The following is a 16,943-nucleotide window of genomic DNA, read 5'->3' on the forward strand; positions in this document are numbered from 1 at the left end:
CTTACTCCCACAGGAAATAATGAAGAATTGATCTGTGGGTATCTGGGGCTCTGGGAGGGCTGGGTTTTTTTTAGGTAGAGGCATCCAATTTTCAGTATAGCATCCAGTGCCTCTCCCCAAAATACCTCCAAGTTTCAAAAAGATTTGACCAGGGGGTCCAATTCTATGAGCCCCCAAAGAAGGTGCCCCAATCCTTCATTATTTCCTATGGAAGGAAGGCATTTAAAAGGTATGAGGTCCCTTTATATGTGATGGCCAGAACTCCCTTTAGAGTTCAATTATGATTGTCACACCCTTGCTACTGACTCCACCCCAATGTCTCCTGGCTCCACCCCCGAAGTCCCCAGATATTTCTTGAACTGGACTTGGCAACCCTAGGTAGGGCCAGGTTGTGGTGCACAAAATACAGTAGAAGCCTGCCTCGCTTTGGCATTCTTTACCAATCTCATTTCAGGTAGTACAGGAGCAGAGAGCAGTTACCAAACTTAGGAAGAGGATGGCTGAAGATGTCTTTTAGTCATCATAATAAGACCACACGCTGGGAAGGAAGTAGCAGTCTACAGAGGAACCACTATACATTAGTCCACTTATTGATTATATGGGCACATCCAGACTCACTGCGCTGCCAACAGAAAGGAAAAATGATCACAGTACACTGCACGCTTTGATCCTAAAGTGCAAGAAATTAGGAAGCAAAAGCAAGTAACCCAAATCACATAAGCCAAAAGAGAACACAGTTAGTTACAGGGAAAATTTTTATAAAATGTTCCATAGGTGGTACATTACACCAGTACTAGTGTCCAAAATGAACAATAGTCTTTCACCTAAGTGTTGGAAGTGTGGAATTAAGCCAGGTACATTTTATCATGCATGGTGGACTTGTGATATTGTTAAAAAAAATTTGGGTGAAAGTTTATATATTTTTAAAAGAAATGTTAGGTATGAATTTTCATTTTGAACCAGAGACAATGTTACTATCTATGATAGGTAAGGAGATACCAAAAGAAGATGAACATTTGGTGATTTATACTTTCACTGCTGCTAGAATTTTAATAGCCAAATATTGGAAGAAAGGGAATTGCCCAAATTTGGAGGAATTGGTGGGAAAAGTGCTTTTTGCCGCTGAGGCAGATATACTTTCAGCACTTCTGAAAGGGCAGGCGAAACCAGTAGTAAGTAATAAATGGAAGAAATTGTACAGATGGATTGAAAGGAAGACAGAAGGGAAAGAAGGGGAGGAAAATTAGGTTGAAGAGGAATTTATGTTATGATAATAATCTACTTTATTTAAAAGTGATAATTAACGTGTTGTTGGAATCCACTTTCACTCTCTGTTTTTTGTTTTATGTTTCATGTATAGGGATTACTCAGAATTACCTGGATGAATGTTTAACTCTTTTGTTAAGATCGTTTGTTTATTCTCAATAAAGTTATAAATTTTTTTTTAAAAAAGCCAAAAGAGAACAAAACTAAGCAAAACAAACCTGACTCAGTCACTGCACTCCTGTACTGTCTTGATAACCTGCATAATTTATTCCAATGCTCCCTTGTTTTCCTTCATGGACACACACATGGACAAGAATGTGAAGGGCACTTGCAAATCTAAAATCTTGCCATCTAGAGATGCCAACTTGGATTAAATATTTTGCAAATATAATATACAAGATAGAGCCCAACAACATCCATTTTCTTCCTACGCCTTACAACCTAACCTGACAAAATCTTTTATGACTTAAGCTTACACCCGGAATTTCAAACCTAATTGACCCCAATAAAGTTACTATCTCATCTGCTCAATTTCTAGAACTGGAGCTTGTGAATCATCACCTGCTTACTAATGAAGACATTCCCTGGCTGTGGCTCCAATTTAGCTGGCCTACTGGGTGACAGGTTTCATCAATGGGTCAATGTTTGCAGGCCTGTAGCTACAAGGGGGCCTGTGGGGGCACAGCCCCCAACTTCTGGGGAAGCTGGTTTGGGGCCCCCAACCAGCCCCCAGGACCTCTGCCACCCTTCTTGCTCTCCCACTGCTCTTCTTGCTCTCACACTGCCTTCCCCGCCTCCATCTCTCCTCCCTTGCTCTGCAGGCTGCAGAGGGCAGTAGTAGCAAGTCACAACTTTTACTTTGGAGGCTGGGAGAAAGAAACTCAAGAAAAGAAAAAGAATACATTCAGACTTCTAAGAGAATGTTATGGAAAAAATGGGTTATTATAATACACTATCAGAGTTATCAAAAAAAGTTATAAAACTTATTCAAGTCCTTTGTTCCCCATGAAAAACAACTATCGCCAAGGCATTCCTTTGCTGAAGGTTACACACTGCTGACTACTAAAGTCCACTGCTACTGAGCTCATGGAGTGGCTAGGTGAGCAGGCTGTGAGACTGAGAATCCTCTGCTTAAAATTTCACTGCGAACTAGAATTCACTGGGAGGAGTCCCTAAGGCAAGCCATAGTTTCATGTCTAACATATAAGAATAGTAACACTGGTCTAGTCTACAGGTTTGTTATAAAGGTTGATAACGCATGTGAAATATGAGGAAAAGAAAGGTACTTGTTTGTTATTCTCTTGTTAAGCCCTGCCCACATGATATCAAGCTATTACACACCGTGAGCAAGATTTGTGATCATCTGTCCTTTGGTCCTGGCACCACCTGGGCATGTCACATGCATCCAGGCTGAAGAAAGCAAGGCAAGGGGGAAGACCAGGTTTTGCAAGATTCTGACTTTGTTTTCATGTTTTTATCACAATCTTGAATTGTATTTTTTTCAGGTCTGATTTACAAGCATAGAGTATATATGTTGTTTTACACAGTAGCACCAGCAAAAAAACAACAACCAAAAAACAAAGAGAGAGATCCCTGCCTTCAAGGAGCTTACAATGGAGTCTAAGCATGACAAGTGTAGCAGAGCTCATAAAAACAGAATTCTCCTCTCTACATCCCTGCATCTACATAAGGAGGAATTGGTGGAACTCCTCCCCCTCCCTACTTGTGAGCAGAAATATGACTTGAACCCACACAAAAAAGACAATATCCAACTTCAGAGTATAACAGGATAAAGGAGAATGGTTTAGCCAGTGGAAGCAAAGAACGAATGAGAGCTAGTCTAGAACAACGCATGGATGTTGTCACTAGAGGTAAAGAGGAAAAGGGGGGAAGAGCACTTAAGGGCTTTGTATAAAAAGGAGATTTCAAGGAGTTATAAAGACTGAAAATAGAAGCTCCTCTGCCACAAAAGCTGTGGGCGAACATGGTAATTTCTTTTAGTGTTGTACATATCATTAAAGAAACATTTATGACTTGCTACTACTCTCATCAATAAAATGTTTATTTTCTGAAACAGACCCCAAGCATTTCAAGTATACCATTTCTTTATCAAGAGCAACATAAAATAAACATACCTCTGTATTGTTGGGGGAGAGCATTATTTGCCATAACTAATGCAACAATTAAATATCTACATATCTATAATATAAAATGTATTACTATGAAACCATGCCTTGCAAAATAGTCTGTCAAACCACAGGTCACACAGAGGACAAATGATTGGCTCTCCTAACATGTAAGTTAAATTTAAAGCAGCTGTGTGTGGGGTGTGAATGATTGGATTTGGCCTGCAGCATAGGAAAGGGAGAGTCAACCCATCCCCCAAGGAGAAATCCTCTCTCTGGTAGGGAAGACAGACAGGTATGAAGGTTTTTTAAAAGACAGATATCTTGTTTTTCTCCCCACTGGAGACCATTCTTCCCTCACAATCCTGTAAAGTAGGATAAACTGAGAGTGATTGGCCCAAGATCACCCAGCAAGTTGCAGGGGTTTCACATCTGGGTCTCCTACTCTGACAAAATAGGAGTCAATTGCACCTTTAATACCAACTTAGTTTTATTTAGAACGAAAGCTTTCGTGTGCTCTAAGCACACTTCATCAGACGAGGAATTCAGCACAGTGAGCAGAGTCGCACATAGCTGGCAGGCAATGGCTCAGAATGTAAAATGGTATAGATTTAAGATCCAATGACAGAATAAGCTGGTCTTAAAGGTGCAATTGACTCCTATTTTGTTCTACTACTTCAGACCAACACGGCTGCCTACTTGGATCTACCCTACTCTGACACTAAGCACTACAAAAATATTGACTTTCAGGTACAATAGGATGCCTTTGTTGTTCTTCCCTACTGGGACTTATAACAGCAGGGATTTTTCTTAATGTTTGTTTTTAATGCGTTGGGCCAACCTCAGAAACCAACATTTTGTGCTTGGCTAGATATAACACCCTTGCTAATCTCTGCGACATCTTCCTTCCTTGTGTTTGTCTCAGCTGTGCATCTTTCCCACCTCCCTGGATGACAGCAAGCAAAATGGAACAACACAATCTGTAGTGAGTCAGGCCTGGGAGGTAAAGACGATGCAGTATCACCTTGGCAGCTCTGATGCTGGAACAAAACATGACCAAGGGTTGTCAAGTTGTTGTTTTTGTTAAAGCACAGAAATAAAAACAGGCAGACAAAACAAAAAGGTTTATGGACTACATCCAAAATCCTGCCACAAATAGAAAGGGGAAAAAAATGTGGAAAATCAATCTGAACTGTAAAAAGTTTTAAAAGACTGTGGGAGCAGGAGTATGTGAGGCTAGGATGTCTTTTAACATTGCATGATACTCTCTCCACAGGCAAAGCTGGGCTTAACATGTGACATGTAAGGAGACAGAAGGGCACATAGGAGCGTTTTGTAAACAGGAATCTTTTGACAGCCCTTGCTTGCTTTTCAGCATATCCCAGGCCTGTAAACTTTGTGCCGTCTGTAAGGAGCATGCCTGACCTCCCCACACTCTGTTTTGCTTCCTGATCCTTTCTTTGGCCAGCAAAGCAACAACAACAACTCTCGTCCCAGTGCAAGATAGATGGTTGGGTGACACCCCTCTCCTTCCCAGAAAGTATTTAGCAAAGCAGTCAGCTGAGGGAGCAAAAAGGGCATGTGCAAAATAAGCTGGAAGAAATACGTAACTGGTGCAGCTGCCTTGCCTGACCCCGCTATCCCAGCTCCCTGCTCCTCTTGGGCTATTTTAATCCCTGCTTGCTTTCAAACAAGATGCCTTAGTAAAGGGGCTGAGCAAGCTGCCCTCCTCCATTTCTCCACATTTGAACCAGCTGTCCTAACAAGAGAAGCCCACATGAGGCATCTGTGAGGGAGAACTCAAACTTCAGTTCTTGCTTGTTTTCAAGGAGGATATGATCACCTTCAGAGAGGTGGCATACAACTCAAGTGGAGATGAAATCTCATACCTAAGAGGCAAATCTTGTGTTTGTTTTCCTGTCTTTGATCAGGTGTGGAAGAAGAGTTTTAGTCTTTTTGATAAACAAGCTACTTCTAGTTATTTTCAGCATGATGGCACAGCAATCATATTATGAAAGGGAAAGAATCCACTAGATAATTATTTCACAGCACCATTTGTATTATTTCTTTGGACCATTTGTCTCACCTTCCCTATTCCGTTCTAGTGGACAAAAATTACCAGAAACAATAAAAGAAAAAAAATCCAAGCCATGAAAAAAAGAGCAAAACAATGTTAAGCAGTAGCAACAAAGGACAGCATCAGGATAAACCAATAACAAGGAACAAATAAGCTATACTACCAATGTAGCCACCCCAAACTACCCAAGTCTTAGCATCTGAATGATAGCAAGAAAAGTGCTGAGCAAATCTCTCAGGGGCGGCCGTTCCACAAATGGGCCACTAAAAGCCCTGTCCCCAGTGGCTCCACACCCTCCTCAAATCTGTTGGTGAAGATACTTGGAGAAGGACCTTCCAGAATCATTTGAATGAGCAAGAAGAACTATATATTATTTTTCCATATGTAAAGAATGACTTGAGAATATCTTTCCTGTGCTTGCACAGTAATTTTACAAGGCAGATTATTACTAGTCTACCTTTACAGTTGCTGACGTAACATATTGTCAGTGAGAACCAATAGAGTGCAGTGGTCAGACTGTCATTCTAGGACTGGGGAAACAGGGCTTCAAATCCTCACAGTCATGAGGTTAGTTTGAGACAGTCACCTACCTCACAAGAGTGCTGTGAGTGTAAAACTGGAGACAGACCCATGAGCATCACCCTTATGTCCCTGAAGTGCAGGCTAAAAAGTGTAAAAAAAACCCAAATAGTATCTCTCTGCCCTGGTTCTATGGTTACACAAAAAAGCAGGGAACCTCGATGTAGGTCAGCACAATATATAATTAGCCACCAAGGAAAATGGCGCTACTATAAATATCCCAATGAACTTTAATGAAATATGTTATTTGTATCTTGTGTTTTTCTTTCTTTTTTTACATATGTTCATTGAAATCTTACTAGAGGTTACAAATTATCTCATCATTATACAAAGGTCAATAGCCATTGATTTGATTGTCATACATAAATAATGATAAAGAACACATATGACAATATTCTGACACAAGTCTTACTTAACCATATCAGTGGAACCCTTGCAACGCCATTAAATTCCTACAAGCCTGATGCCTCCACCAATTTCTAATGTTGCTAATGGGATCTTACGATTGGTTGTTGATGAAGACATCTGAAACATACCATACCAGAAGCATGTCCAACAACTTCAAAACTGAACTCTTTTTGAATAAACACTTCACTTGTTGAACAACTTCAACAATGCCAAAATTGAACTTTTTGAATAAGCATTTCACCTGCTGAACAACTTGGGACTATTGCAGGGCTGGATCTAGGGTGGGGCAGAGGGGGATGCTTGCCCCGGGCACCGACAGAGGCAGGGGTGCCAAATTGGGTATGGAGTCCAATGTATTCTATGGGACCATAAGACAGAATGGCCCATAAAAGGGCATCATTTTTTAATTTTGCCCCCCCCCCCCTCAAAAAACATGTAGATCTGGTCCTGGACTACTGGCATATGTATTCGTTATTATTTATGTATGACAATCAAATCAGTGGCTATTGTACTTTGTATAATATGAGAAATGTGATTTGTAACCTCTAGTAAGATTGCAAAGAACATATGTAAAATGTAAAACATGGGGGAAAAGAAAAAAAATGCTAGATACAAGTGAATATCTTACATTAAAGTTCATTGGGATATTTATAGTAGCACTGTTTTCCTTGGTGACTAATTCTGTAATATTGTATTGGTTCCAAGGTTGCCTCCTAACAATGTTAAGGCAGACAGTGCATTCCTTTACTTCTGGCCTTCAGATAAATCACTCTTTGTTAGAGACTATGCTTCTATGTACAGTGTACACCTCAAAGTGCTGGTCTTATGCTCCCACAACTGCCAAGTTTACTTTAATATACATAAAAGAGCTACCTTTATACTTCTTTAAAAATACCAACAGTTTAGGAATGTGCCTTGATTACTGCTCTGTGTTTTAGTAGGCTTTGATAAACATGCTTTTTAAAAAAAATCAACAGGTGTAGCCTTTTCCCAATACAGTGATGGGGACAACTGCACTTGTTCAGTTTCTGACATATGCAGTTGTTAAAAAACACAGGGAGCTGGCTTGAGGAAGGGTCACCTTCCCAGAACCAAGAGAAACAGTGAGTAGCTTAGGGCAAAGGAAAGGTTTTCACCTAGGTCAATTTGTTTTATGATACTGGCTCAGATCATGGATTGCATTCTCAAATGTGCTTGCACAATACTTAGAATGCTAGACAGATATGCAGTGCCCAGCTCTCCCTGTACCTGAAACAATTCTATGGACTGGTTTACCAGTCAATTACCTATCGAACAACACCACTGAAAAAAAATCAGACTTTCTGAGGGCCACTCTGTTGCAGTGTTGCCCCCTTGGTGGTGTCTGAATTTGATGGGAAGCATACCATACTAACAAAAGATATTTTGCAAGTACTGTAGAAAGACATCCTAGCCTTTCAGAAATGTCAATTTAGTATGGTTTCACTAACACAGGAAGGAGTCCACACAAAATACACAATGTTTGGATACCACAATACATCTAGTGGTACAATTCTACACAAAGCTACTACAATCAACCTCCTGAAATCAATGGTCTTAGACTGAAGACTGCACAGGTAACTGCACTGTAAGATAACTAATGTTCAGGTAAGAGGGGACTAATGTACTTGTTTTGCTGAGATGCTTCTCTGCCCAAGTTTGGTAACATAAGGTATGGACACCAATCCAATTTCAACTAAAATTGACTGGATACCTTTAGTCCAATCATTCATTCCCTTTGGGCCTCATATTCTCAGTGTTCATAACAGGACTGATGGTGTGAAGTTGAAAAAGTGTCAGACCTTTTCCCTAGAAGTCTGTGGAAAGTATGGATTACACCCAGGAAGGAAAGTTTCTGAACTCTTATAAAATACCACAAATGACTAAAACAAGCAGGTGAGGCAGTAATGTTGTTAACCTATATGGATTGACTAGAAATGTTGTTTTAAAGCATTCTGCACTTCCCCAGAGGAATACATAATTAAATCATATGCATCATCAATACTTCCTCTCAAGATGAGACCTATCAAAGGCCCATGAAAGGGTACAAGAGAGACCACATGAAAGGTATGCAGGTGGAAAGAAAATGACAGCTGTACAGATACAAAACACCACCACCATGCAGGTCCTTAAAAAAACAAATATAAACTGGAAAAGGGCAGATAAAGCTGTGAGTCAAACCTGGCTAACTATATGCTTCTAACTGGCATCCTGGCATCAGGAAAAAGGGGTCTCTTTTCCATAACAGGAGCGTTTTCAACTAAGATGCAATCCTTTAAAAGCTGTTCTTTTAGAATACAAGTCTCTTGGCTTGAACACCACAGAAACCTTTTACTTGGAAGAAAATTAAAGCAAATGGATTGCCAAAAGAAGAGGGAGGGGTGGTTAGAAGGACTGAAATCAAATAAATGCACAAATGCAAACTGTTTGGGGGGCAAGTATCCACTCACCAGCTGACACTTATCAAGTTCCTTTTGGAAGCCTTATTTAAAAAAAAAAGTTGAAAGGAGGACAAGAAGTACAACAGCACTGGGGCACAGTTGATCTTTGTGGTCTGAACAACCACTTTTACTCACATATGCAAAATGCAAAGTGAACAAGCACAACATTTTAGATAAAAGAAAGCTTTTGCCTGGCATTTTCTTTGATGAAATGAATACCTGTCTGATAAGCACTCTTCCAAAGAATCTCATACATAAGCAACAAGAATTGTCTGTTTACAGAAGGGGGTGAAATCACACAACTGATCTTCACTAACAAACAGTTATCTGAAAGCCCTTGATGTACTGCTGCAGTTGAAGCAGGAGGACTGCAGAGTTCACTGCAGATTCATCTCAATGGGAACTTCCCAATGGGCTGTGCTCTCACTATATTCTGTGCCAAAGGAAGCCCTGATTTTGCACTCAGAACAAGCATTGTCAGCTGAGCATGCTTCCTTGTTTTGCATAATTTATTCTGCTTCCCACAGCCAGGTGGTCCAATTGGAATGTGCTGGCATGCGCCAGGGAAGCTGAAACTAAATTAAGAGAGTTATATAAGTTAGTAACCCTAAGTAAGGAAGGAAGTTGTGGTGAATGGCACGGAAGTCCCACCCATCGAGAAATTCACATCATGCTCACTCTCTCTGGCTTCTATCACTAGATTTATTTTTTTATTTTATTTTATTTATATCCCGCCCCGAAGGCAGGCTCAGGGCAGCTCACAAGTTAGGGTCAAAAAATGACCAAACAAGATGTTGCCTACTTTTCTTCAAACATCCTTTTGCATTCATAAGGACCAGAAACTTCACCTTCTTTAAAAAGGAAGGTTCTCATTTAAATTCTCAGGATGCTATAGTATGTGCAGTTTCCATATTCATTTAACAATCCCCATTCAGAAATGAAGAATAAATATGGCTCACTACACCACAAGAAAAGGTCATAACACGAGAAAGAAGCAAATCTTTCAAACTGGGCTGACCAAATGACAAACAATTTCTTCCTGAAAGGAAGTGAGGGTACATTCACGCACAAACACCCCCCCCCAACAACCGTTGGAGAAGTATTTCCATAAAATATATACACTAGTCAAGATAATTAAGGATGAAAGAAAAGGTTGTATGAAGACAGATGTAACCTCAGAAACTTTTCAGAACACACATTCTGTAAAGTTTTGATCAGGAATGTTTTCAGTGCAGCAATTATATGCACACACCATTTCCTTCACATGTGTTCTCTGATCCACTGCATGCTGACTCTGCATTAAGCCTCACTGCATTTGACCAGAACAGTACGATTCTAAGCAGCATTACATACACCTGTCTACGTTAACTGAAGTCCATGAGCTCAGAAGGATATAACTCTGCTGAGGTCGGTACTGTCAGTTTCAGCAAAGGGTGCACAGGTTTGCTGCCTCAGATCACCTCCCCCTGACAACACTGAGGATGAAACTTTACAAGCCTTCCTATTTAAACAAATATCACCTGTCCTAGAATCATCATCCAAGCAGCTGAACTGTGAGGCAAACAAGGTAATGTGGACTTTCCCTTGGAGTTCTCTATTACTTTTGTCTGGATTCTCTTTGTAAGTGAAGAGGAGCAATAATTCAGGAAATGGGATTGCTTAGAAACATGGTAATCATATCTGCATAGACATTACCCCCCCACACACAAACAGTATATAAAAATGACCCATGTGAAGACTCGCAGGCATAACAAAGCTTTCAGAAGAGGAGGCGGGGCTCTGCTTACCAGCTCAGATCCAATCAGAAGCAGGAAAGATTTCCACCAGAGGGGAGGGAAGTGGCTCCGTTCCAGCATAGCTCCTTTCTTAAATGCCTCCCCCAAAACAAAACATTTGCCTTTCTCTAAGCAGGGGTGTCTCTGGGCGGGGGAGGTGCTTCCCAGCTCTGCCTCCCTAAGCACCATCATTGCAGCGATTAGACCACAAGAACACCTTATTCCCCTCCACACACACATTTGCAGGCATTACATCACCACCGGGGTAAGGCTGCTGCAGCTGCTAATTCCCTTTGGCTTCCTTCCTGCTTGCCCTTCCTGGCTCACCAGCAGGGAACTTGAGCGCCGAGGCAAAACAAAGAGCCTCCCTTCCTTGGCGAGGTCCAGCGTGACAAGTCCCCCAAAGAGAATGTATCTTAGGGCCTAGAGAACAGACACCCGGGGGGGGGGGAGGGAGGCTGCACCAATTTGGATGGAGACTTCCCAGATGCCGCCGGAGGGGGCTGGGGCACAACGGAGCAGCCGCTGGCACTGGGAGGACTGCGCCTCCCCCCCCCACTTAGATGGTAGAGGAGGAGTGACAACACCTCCATAAAACGGGGTGGGGCGACTGTTGACACTGCAAACCAAAGCAACAATTCCCCCCACCCCGCCGCCGCTTTTTCTCCTGGGTACCTTGGCGCCGTAAGACAAAGGGAGTACTTCGTTACACCCCCCCTCCCCAAACACACCCACCAGCTCCAGGATGCGCCCTTTCCAGAGTCTGATTAGACGGCGTGGCAAAAGATCTGCTCTCAAGCTGCCTGGTTTTGACGCTGGGTGTGGGGAAGAGCGTCTGCCCCAACCAGAAGGACACAGCCAGGGAAGCAGCACCTGCCCTCAAGGTCTCCGTGCCCTCCTAACTTGCCAAGAGCGAAGGTCTTGCTCGGAATTAACATTGGGTGACCTACTAGGGAGGCACGAATACCTGGACGGGTGAACACGCCTTCCTCGGGATTTCTTACCCAGTTACTCCCCCGAAACACAGCTGACGCGCAAGAGGGAGCACGGGGCGGGGGGGGGGGGGAGAGGAAAGAAGCGCCTTCGTAGAAAAGAGAGAGGCCTCGGAGGGACGCAACCCACCCCACGGGAGCGCAAGAATGGCTTCTCGGGAAGCGATGGCCCCTCTCCTCTTCTGCCAATAACCTGCACCAAACTGGGGCGGCGGCGAGGGGGGGGGTGTCTCACTTCTGCCCCTTTTTTTCTTCGCGGGTTTACGAACGGTGGGACGACTCGGCCGCTTCCCCCCAATCGCGGCGCCGGCCACCTTCCCACCTGCTCGCTGCTTTCTCCCGGGCCTGCAAGTGAGCCCATCCGCCCTCCCGCCTCTGGCACTTACAGAAGCTCCGCCGCTGTTTGAAAGGCCGGTCCGAAGGCATCTCGGCCGGGGGATTCGGGCAGAGAAAGCGCCGCGGATCAACGGGGACTCAAAGCTCCTCGGAAGCGCCGAAAAATCCCGACTTCGGGGCGCGGAGCCGCCTGGGCTGGGGAAGACGCCGCCTGAGCGTCTGGGCAGCAGGTGCCTGGAGAGCCGCTGGCTGCGATGGGATGACTGCTGCCTTCGTCGTCGGCTAGCCGAGCGAGAGCGAGTCCCGGAGCTGGCCAAGCGGCGGTGACTTCATCTGCAGCCTCCTTAAAGGGGAGGCGCGGCGCCCCGCCCCGCCCCTTCTGCAGTGCGGCCTCTTTGCCAAGGGCGCACCAGCGGGCCGGGGCGCCTGGGGCTCTTTGCAGCCTCTCTCGCCAGGACCTGGGGGACGAAATGCAGTCGTGGAGCGCGGGGGACAGTGGCACCGGACCACGGGGCACAAAAATGGGATTGGGAGAGGGCAGTTTCCTGAGAAACTTGAGCCCCGACTGCTCTCTGTGCGGTAGTGAGCTCTCCAGGTTTGCTTGGGGTTTTTTTAACTTTTGAAAAGAACGGAAAAAATTAAACGGATCTAAAATTCACATCCAAGCCTCAAATCACATCCAGAGGAAATCCCTTCCCACTTCTAGTTCCGTGTTGATAACAGCATGTGATGTCAATGGCCGCGATCAGAAATTTTGTTTAACTTCGGGTCAGAATCAGCCACGAAGTAAATAAAAATGCCTCTGCCTGAGCATAAGCAGAGTACTCTTCTTGTATTAGTGATAAATCACTCGGAGTAACCGGGGCCTAAGAGGCAACACAAAGTTCTTGGATCAGTGCCCAGTTTTCCCCAGGAATGACTTCCTCCCTTCCCGCACAAATGGAAAGATGAAAATCGCACGCCTCCCAAGCATCTTATGCAACTTCCTCTTTTCGCAAGATCTATTTAACGCCAGGGGGCGCTTGCTGTCGTCACTGAAGTCGAACGGCGTCTATTACCCCTACTGAGCTTTAGTTTTACGTTGCTGGCCCATCGCCTGGGCAGGATAGCCGCTGTCTGGATCTTCCTTCATCACAATGTCACAGTGCAGGTTTGGATGTAATAATCCTACTCATCTGCAGTGTTGGAGAGTGTCTTTATTGAGGGGTTCCCTCCTCCCTACTTAAAGAAGTGGGAACTCATGGCCCCCGCTCAGGTATATGTGCCCCGCAGGAATTGGTTCAGCCTTCTCATAGGTTGCTTCCAGATTAGACTTCCAAGTATGGACCTGACAGCAGTTGTCAACTTACTTGTAACAATCCTGACATTACTGGCAAACTTGCATTTCAGTTACTAGCTATTTCCTTTTCCACATATTTCCACTTCTCCTGGGTTGCAATTTTATTTATTAATTGGGGTTGTATAGTATGTTACATACTATATGCATGCAAAGGATGAGATGGCTGGACAGTGTTACTGATGTAATAAACATGAATTTGAGCAGACTTTGGAGGATGGTGGAAGACAGGAGGGCCTGGCATGACTTTGTCCATGGGGTCGCAAAGAGTCGGACTCGACTGTGCGACTGAACAACAAGCAAACTACATTACAAGACCATGACATGTGCAGTGAGATTCACTTAGAAACCCAGCAACATATTATCAGACCTACTGAATATCTGTGATTATCTTAATCTGTCATCTTAACTCTGGCTTTTAAAACAATGGATTTGTGCCAGAGCTCAGATCCTAAATCTGGTTGTCAGCACCAGGTCCAACCCTTACATACGTCCTTAAACTAATAAGCAGCTAGGAGAAGCTGCAGGATTTCTGAATGCTTGAGTGCTTCAACTCCAGTATGCCTCTTTTTAGAACTCAAGCAGAGCTAGGAGCACACCCAAACATGCCAAGTGGGAACGTGCATCACATAAATACACTCAGCAGGAAGAAAACCATCACAGGCTCCAGCTTCCTGTGGTGTACACTTGGAAATAAACTGGGATTTTTAAGCAATGTGTTAAGTAGGCACACAGGTGTGACTTAATATTTTCTATAAGAGCTGGTGCTGTCTCATTCATTCTTCACTTTAATGGCAAATAAGCACAATGAACTACCCAAATAAGATACATTTTATCAACGTACAATCAACTTTTCAAAATTGTTGTATATTATATTATTGATCCACCAACTATTTTATAATCGTTATTCAATTTCCCAGCAGTTGTAGGAGACAATTTACGCATTGTACAGATCAGTGACGTAATCTGAAAGACAGTGAAATTCAGATTCTATGGCCACATTCTGAATATCCAAAGTGATTCACTGCCCAAACAGATAGAACAAGTGGGAACCCAAGAATGGAATCTGTTGCTTAAAGCTCCAGGTGCTCATTTGCTCATTTTCAAATTTTTTAAACTGTCCAGTGTGTAGATAGTTAGATAGATGATAGACAGACAGACAGATATTGCATTTTTCTGCAAACATGAGACCCTTTTCAGATTTATAGAAAAATCTGTCTTGCCTATTCAACAGCTCCAGTTATTGGATTTAAATATCCAAAGATACACTGAGTTTGCTATTAGAATATAAGTGATATTTGGTAACTACTTTTAGATTTTAAAGATTGTTACAGAAACAAGAAAACACATCAACATAAAACATTCCCCCCATACTCTGAACAGTGAAGATGAGTTTTTATTCAAATAATCAATAACAAAAGTCAACCTAACACAAATACATCAATAATGTGTTTGGAACTTTAATTTCTTATTAAGAAAAGTAGCGCAAAACCATCCAAACGTAAATTTATGGGGTCTTTTCATCATAATTAAATTATGCTGTATTTTTTCCTCATTGCCTCTTAAATACTGACATATCTTTCCTCTGACAGTTGCAGTAAGCACAGTAGCTATTAGTAAGCACAGCATTAACTCCTTGTGAGATGTAGATTATTCATTTTGAGTTAAAAAAGTTATTTGCCTACAAAAAAGCCCTGTGTGAAACAATGGTGACATCAGGAGGTGTGGCCTAATATGCAAATGAGTTCCTGTTGGGCTTTCTCTACAAAACAGCCCTGACTATGGGTTCCTATTAACATTATTTAATTCTTATTCATGATTTCTAATATTGGTGGACTATCCTGTTGAAAAAGATTGGGAAACAGGTGGGGCAGAAGTCGACAAGTTGGTTGAGTGCCAAGTCGTTTGAAGGAAACAATCTTCACTGAAGGAGTTTTCACAGCGTAAAGAAGACGTCCTCATCTGGACTTTTGAATATATGAATTATTTTCCTTTGGGACTTGATTAGGGATTTATGTCTCTTTATTGCTTGTTGCTATAAATCATTAGTTATTTGTCATTATAACCTTCTGGTTGTGTTATTAATTCCCAGGTGGGGGCAGAGGATCCCCCAGTTTGGAGGCCCTTCCCCTGCTTCATGGTCATCAAAAAGTGGGAGGGGGGCAGGTAGGGAAATGTCTGCTGGGCACTCTTTTATTCCCTATGGAGACCGATTCCCGTAGGATATAATGGAAAATTGAACTGTGGCTATCTGGAGCTCTGGGGGGGGGGGTGTTTTGAGGTAGAGGCACCAAATTTTCAGCATGGCATCTGGTGCCTCTCCTCAAAAAAAAAACCTCCCCAAGTTTCAAAAAGATTGGACCATGGGGCCAAATGTGGTCTTTTAAATGTGATGGCCAGAACTCCCTTGCTCCCAGGTCCACCCCAAAGTCTCCTGGCTCCATCTCCAAAATCCCCAGATTTTTCTTGAGTCAGACTTGGCAACCCTACTTGATAGCCATCAAGTGAAATTCCTATCTGTTCACTGTTAGAATGGAAGTGCAATTAACTGTAAAATTTAGATCCATAATGGTCTGCAATGTACCAGGAATCTGTCCAACTGCAAAATTTAGCAGGATGTGTTTGAACTCAGAGAAGTGTAACTCAATCGTTGAAGATTAAAATATCCATCTGTAGAGAATCCAGTTTCCTAAATACATTCTAGTCACAGAGAAATCAGGAAAGAAAAGGATCTTTCCCCATAATAAAATAGCCAAAAAACTGGACTGTTCTTTTTCTTTTTATGCTAGAGTATAGCATTATATTTTTGTGCACATACAGACTTTTTTTTTAAAGGGAGATTTTGCAAGTACTGAAAAAAATTCTTCACTTTGCTCTGATATACACATTTACCAGTTGTTCAGGGGTTGTGTGTGTGTGTGCGCACACTGGGATGATTTGGCCTCTGTGCCCCTCCTTGTGTCTTTCTTGGAGGTATCTGGTTGGCTGTTGAGGGAAACAGGATGTTGGACTAGATGGGCCACTGGTCTGATCTAGCAGGTCTGTTCTTATGGCCAATGATGAATAGGTTATTGTAACTGAGCTACCTAATTGTTACTGGAACTGGGGGAGGGGGGGTGTCCTAATATTTTGGGGGAATATTAACTCTTAAGGAAACTTTGGCTTGTGAGAGGCAGTAAAAGGGGATCTTTGCATCAATTGTCTACCAGGATTGTTCCTTAGAGAACTCTCAGAATAAACCAGACTGTTGCTTAACCAATGGAGGTTTTATTAATACAAAATAATAAAATAATCCACACATACAGAAAATAGATTCACACTGGAGACAAACACACAACCTTAAGATAATACAGAGGTGAGAGGGACACAGCAGGGATCTTGGGGGAAATATAGTTACTATCTAGAGGTTCAGGAGTCCATGAAGCAGGTGATATGAATATGAAAAGTGACTCAAATAGAGTTTGGGGGTGCAAGTCTGTAAGAGGACAAAACAAGACGCATTAAGTCTCTCCAGAGTATCTCCTTAAGTAGGCAAAAACATAACCTGGAGGTATGGCTGGGTGTGTTAAGTGGTTTATACATAGTTTAA

General features: G+C 42.7%; 1 protein-coding gene across 1 annotated transcript in view; it reads right to left on the reverse strand.

Moving 5' to 3' along the window:
• The window catches only part of MAP1LC3A (microtubule associated protein 1 light chain 3 alpha), a 48,370-nt gene extending 35,980 nt beyond the window's left edge, over positions 1-12,390 (reverse strand). Inside the window, exon 1 of the mRNA XM_060230982.1 lies at positions 12,069-12,390. Within this exon, the coding sequence (XP_060086965.1) occupies positions 12,069-12,108 (40 nt within the window). The 5' untranslated portion in view covers positions 12,109-12,390. The remainder of the gene's footprint in view (positions 1-12,068) is intronic.
• Between the last annotated feature and the right edge of the window lie 4,553 nt (positions 12,391-16,943).

The sequence above is a fragment of the Heteronotia binoei genome, chromosome 2 (assembly GCF_032191835.1).
Source record: "Heteronotia binoei isolate CCM8104 ecotype False Entrance Well chromosome 2, APGP_CSIRO_Hbin_v1, whole genome shotgun sequence".
Taxonomy (NCBI): domain Eukaryota; kingdom Metazoa; phylum Chordata; class Lepidosauria; order Squamata; family Gekkonidae; genus Heteronotia; species Heteronotia binoei.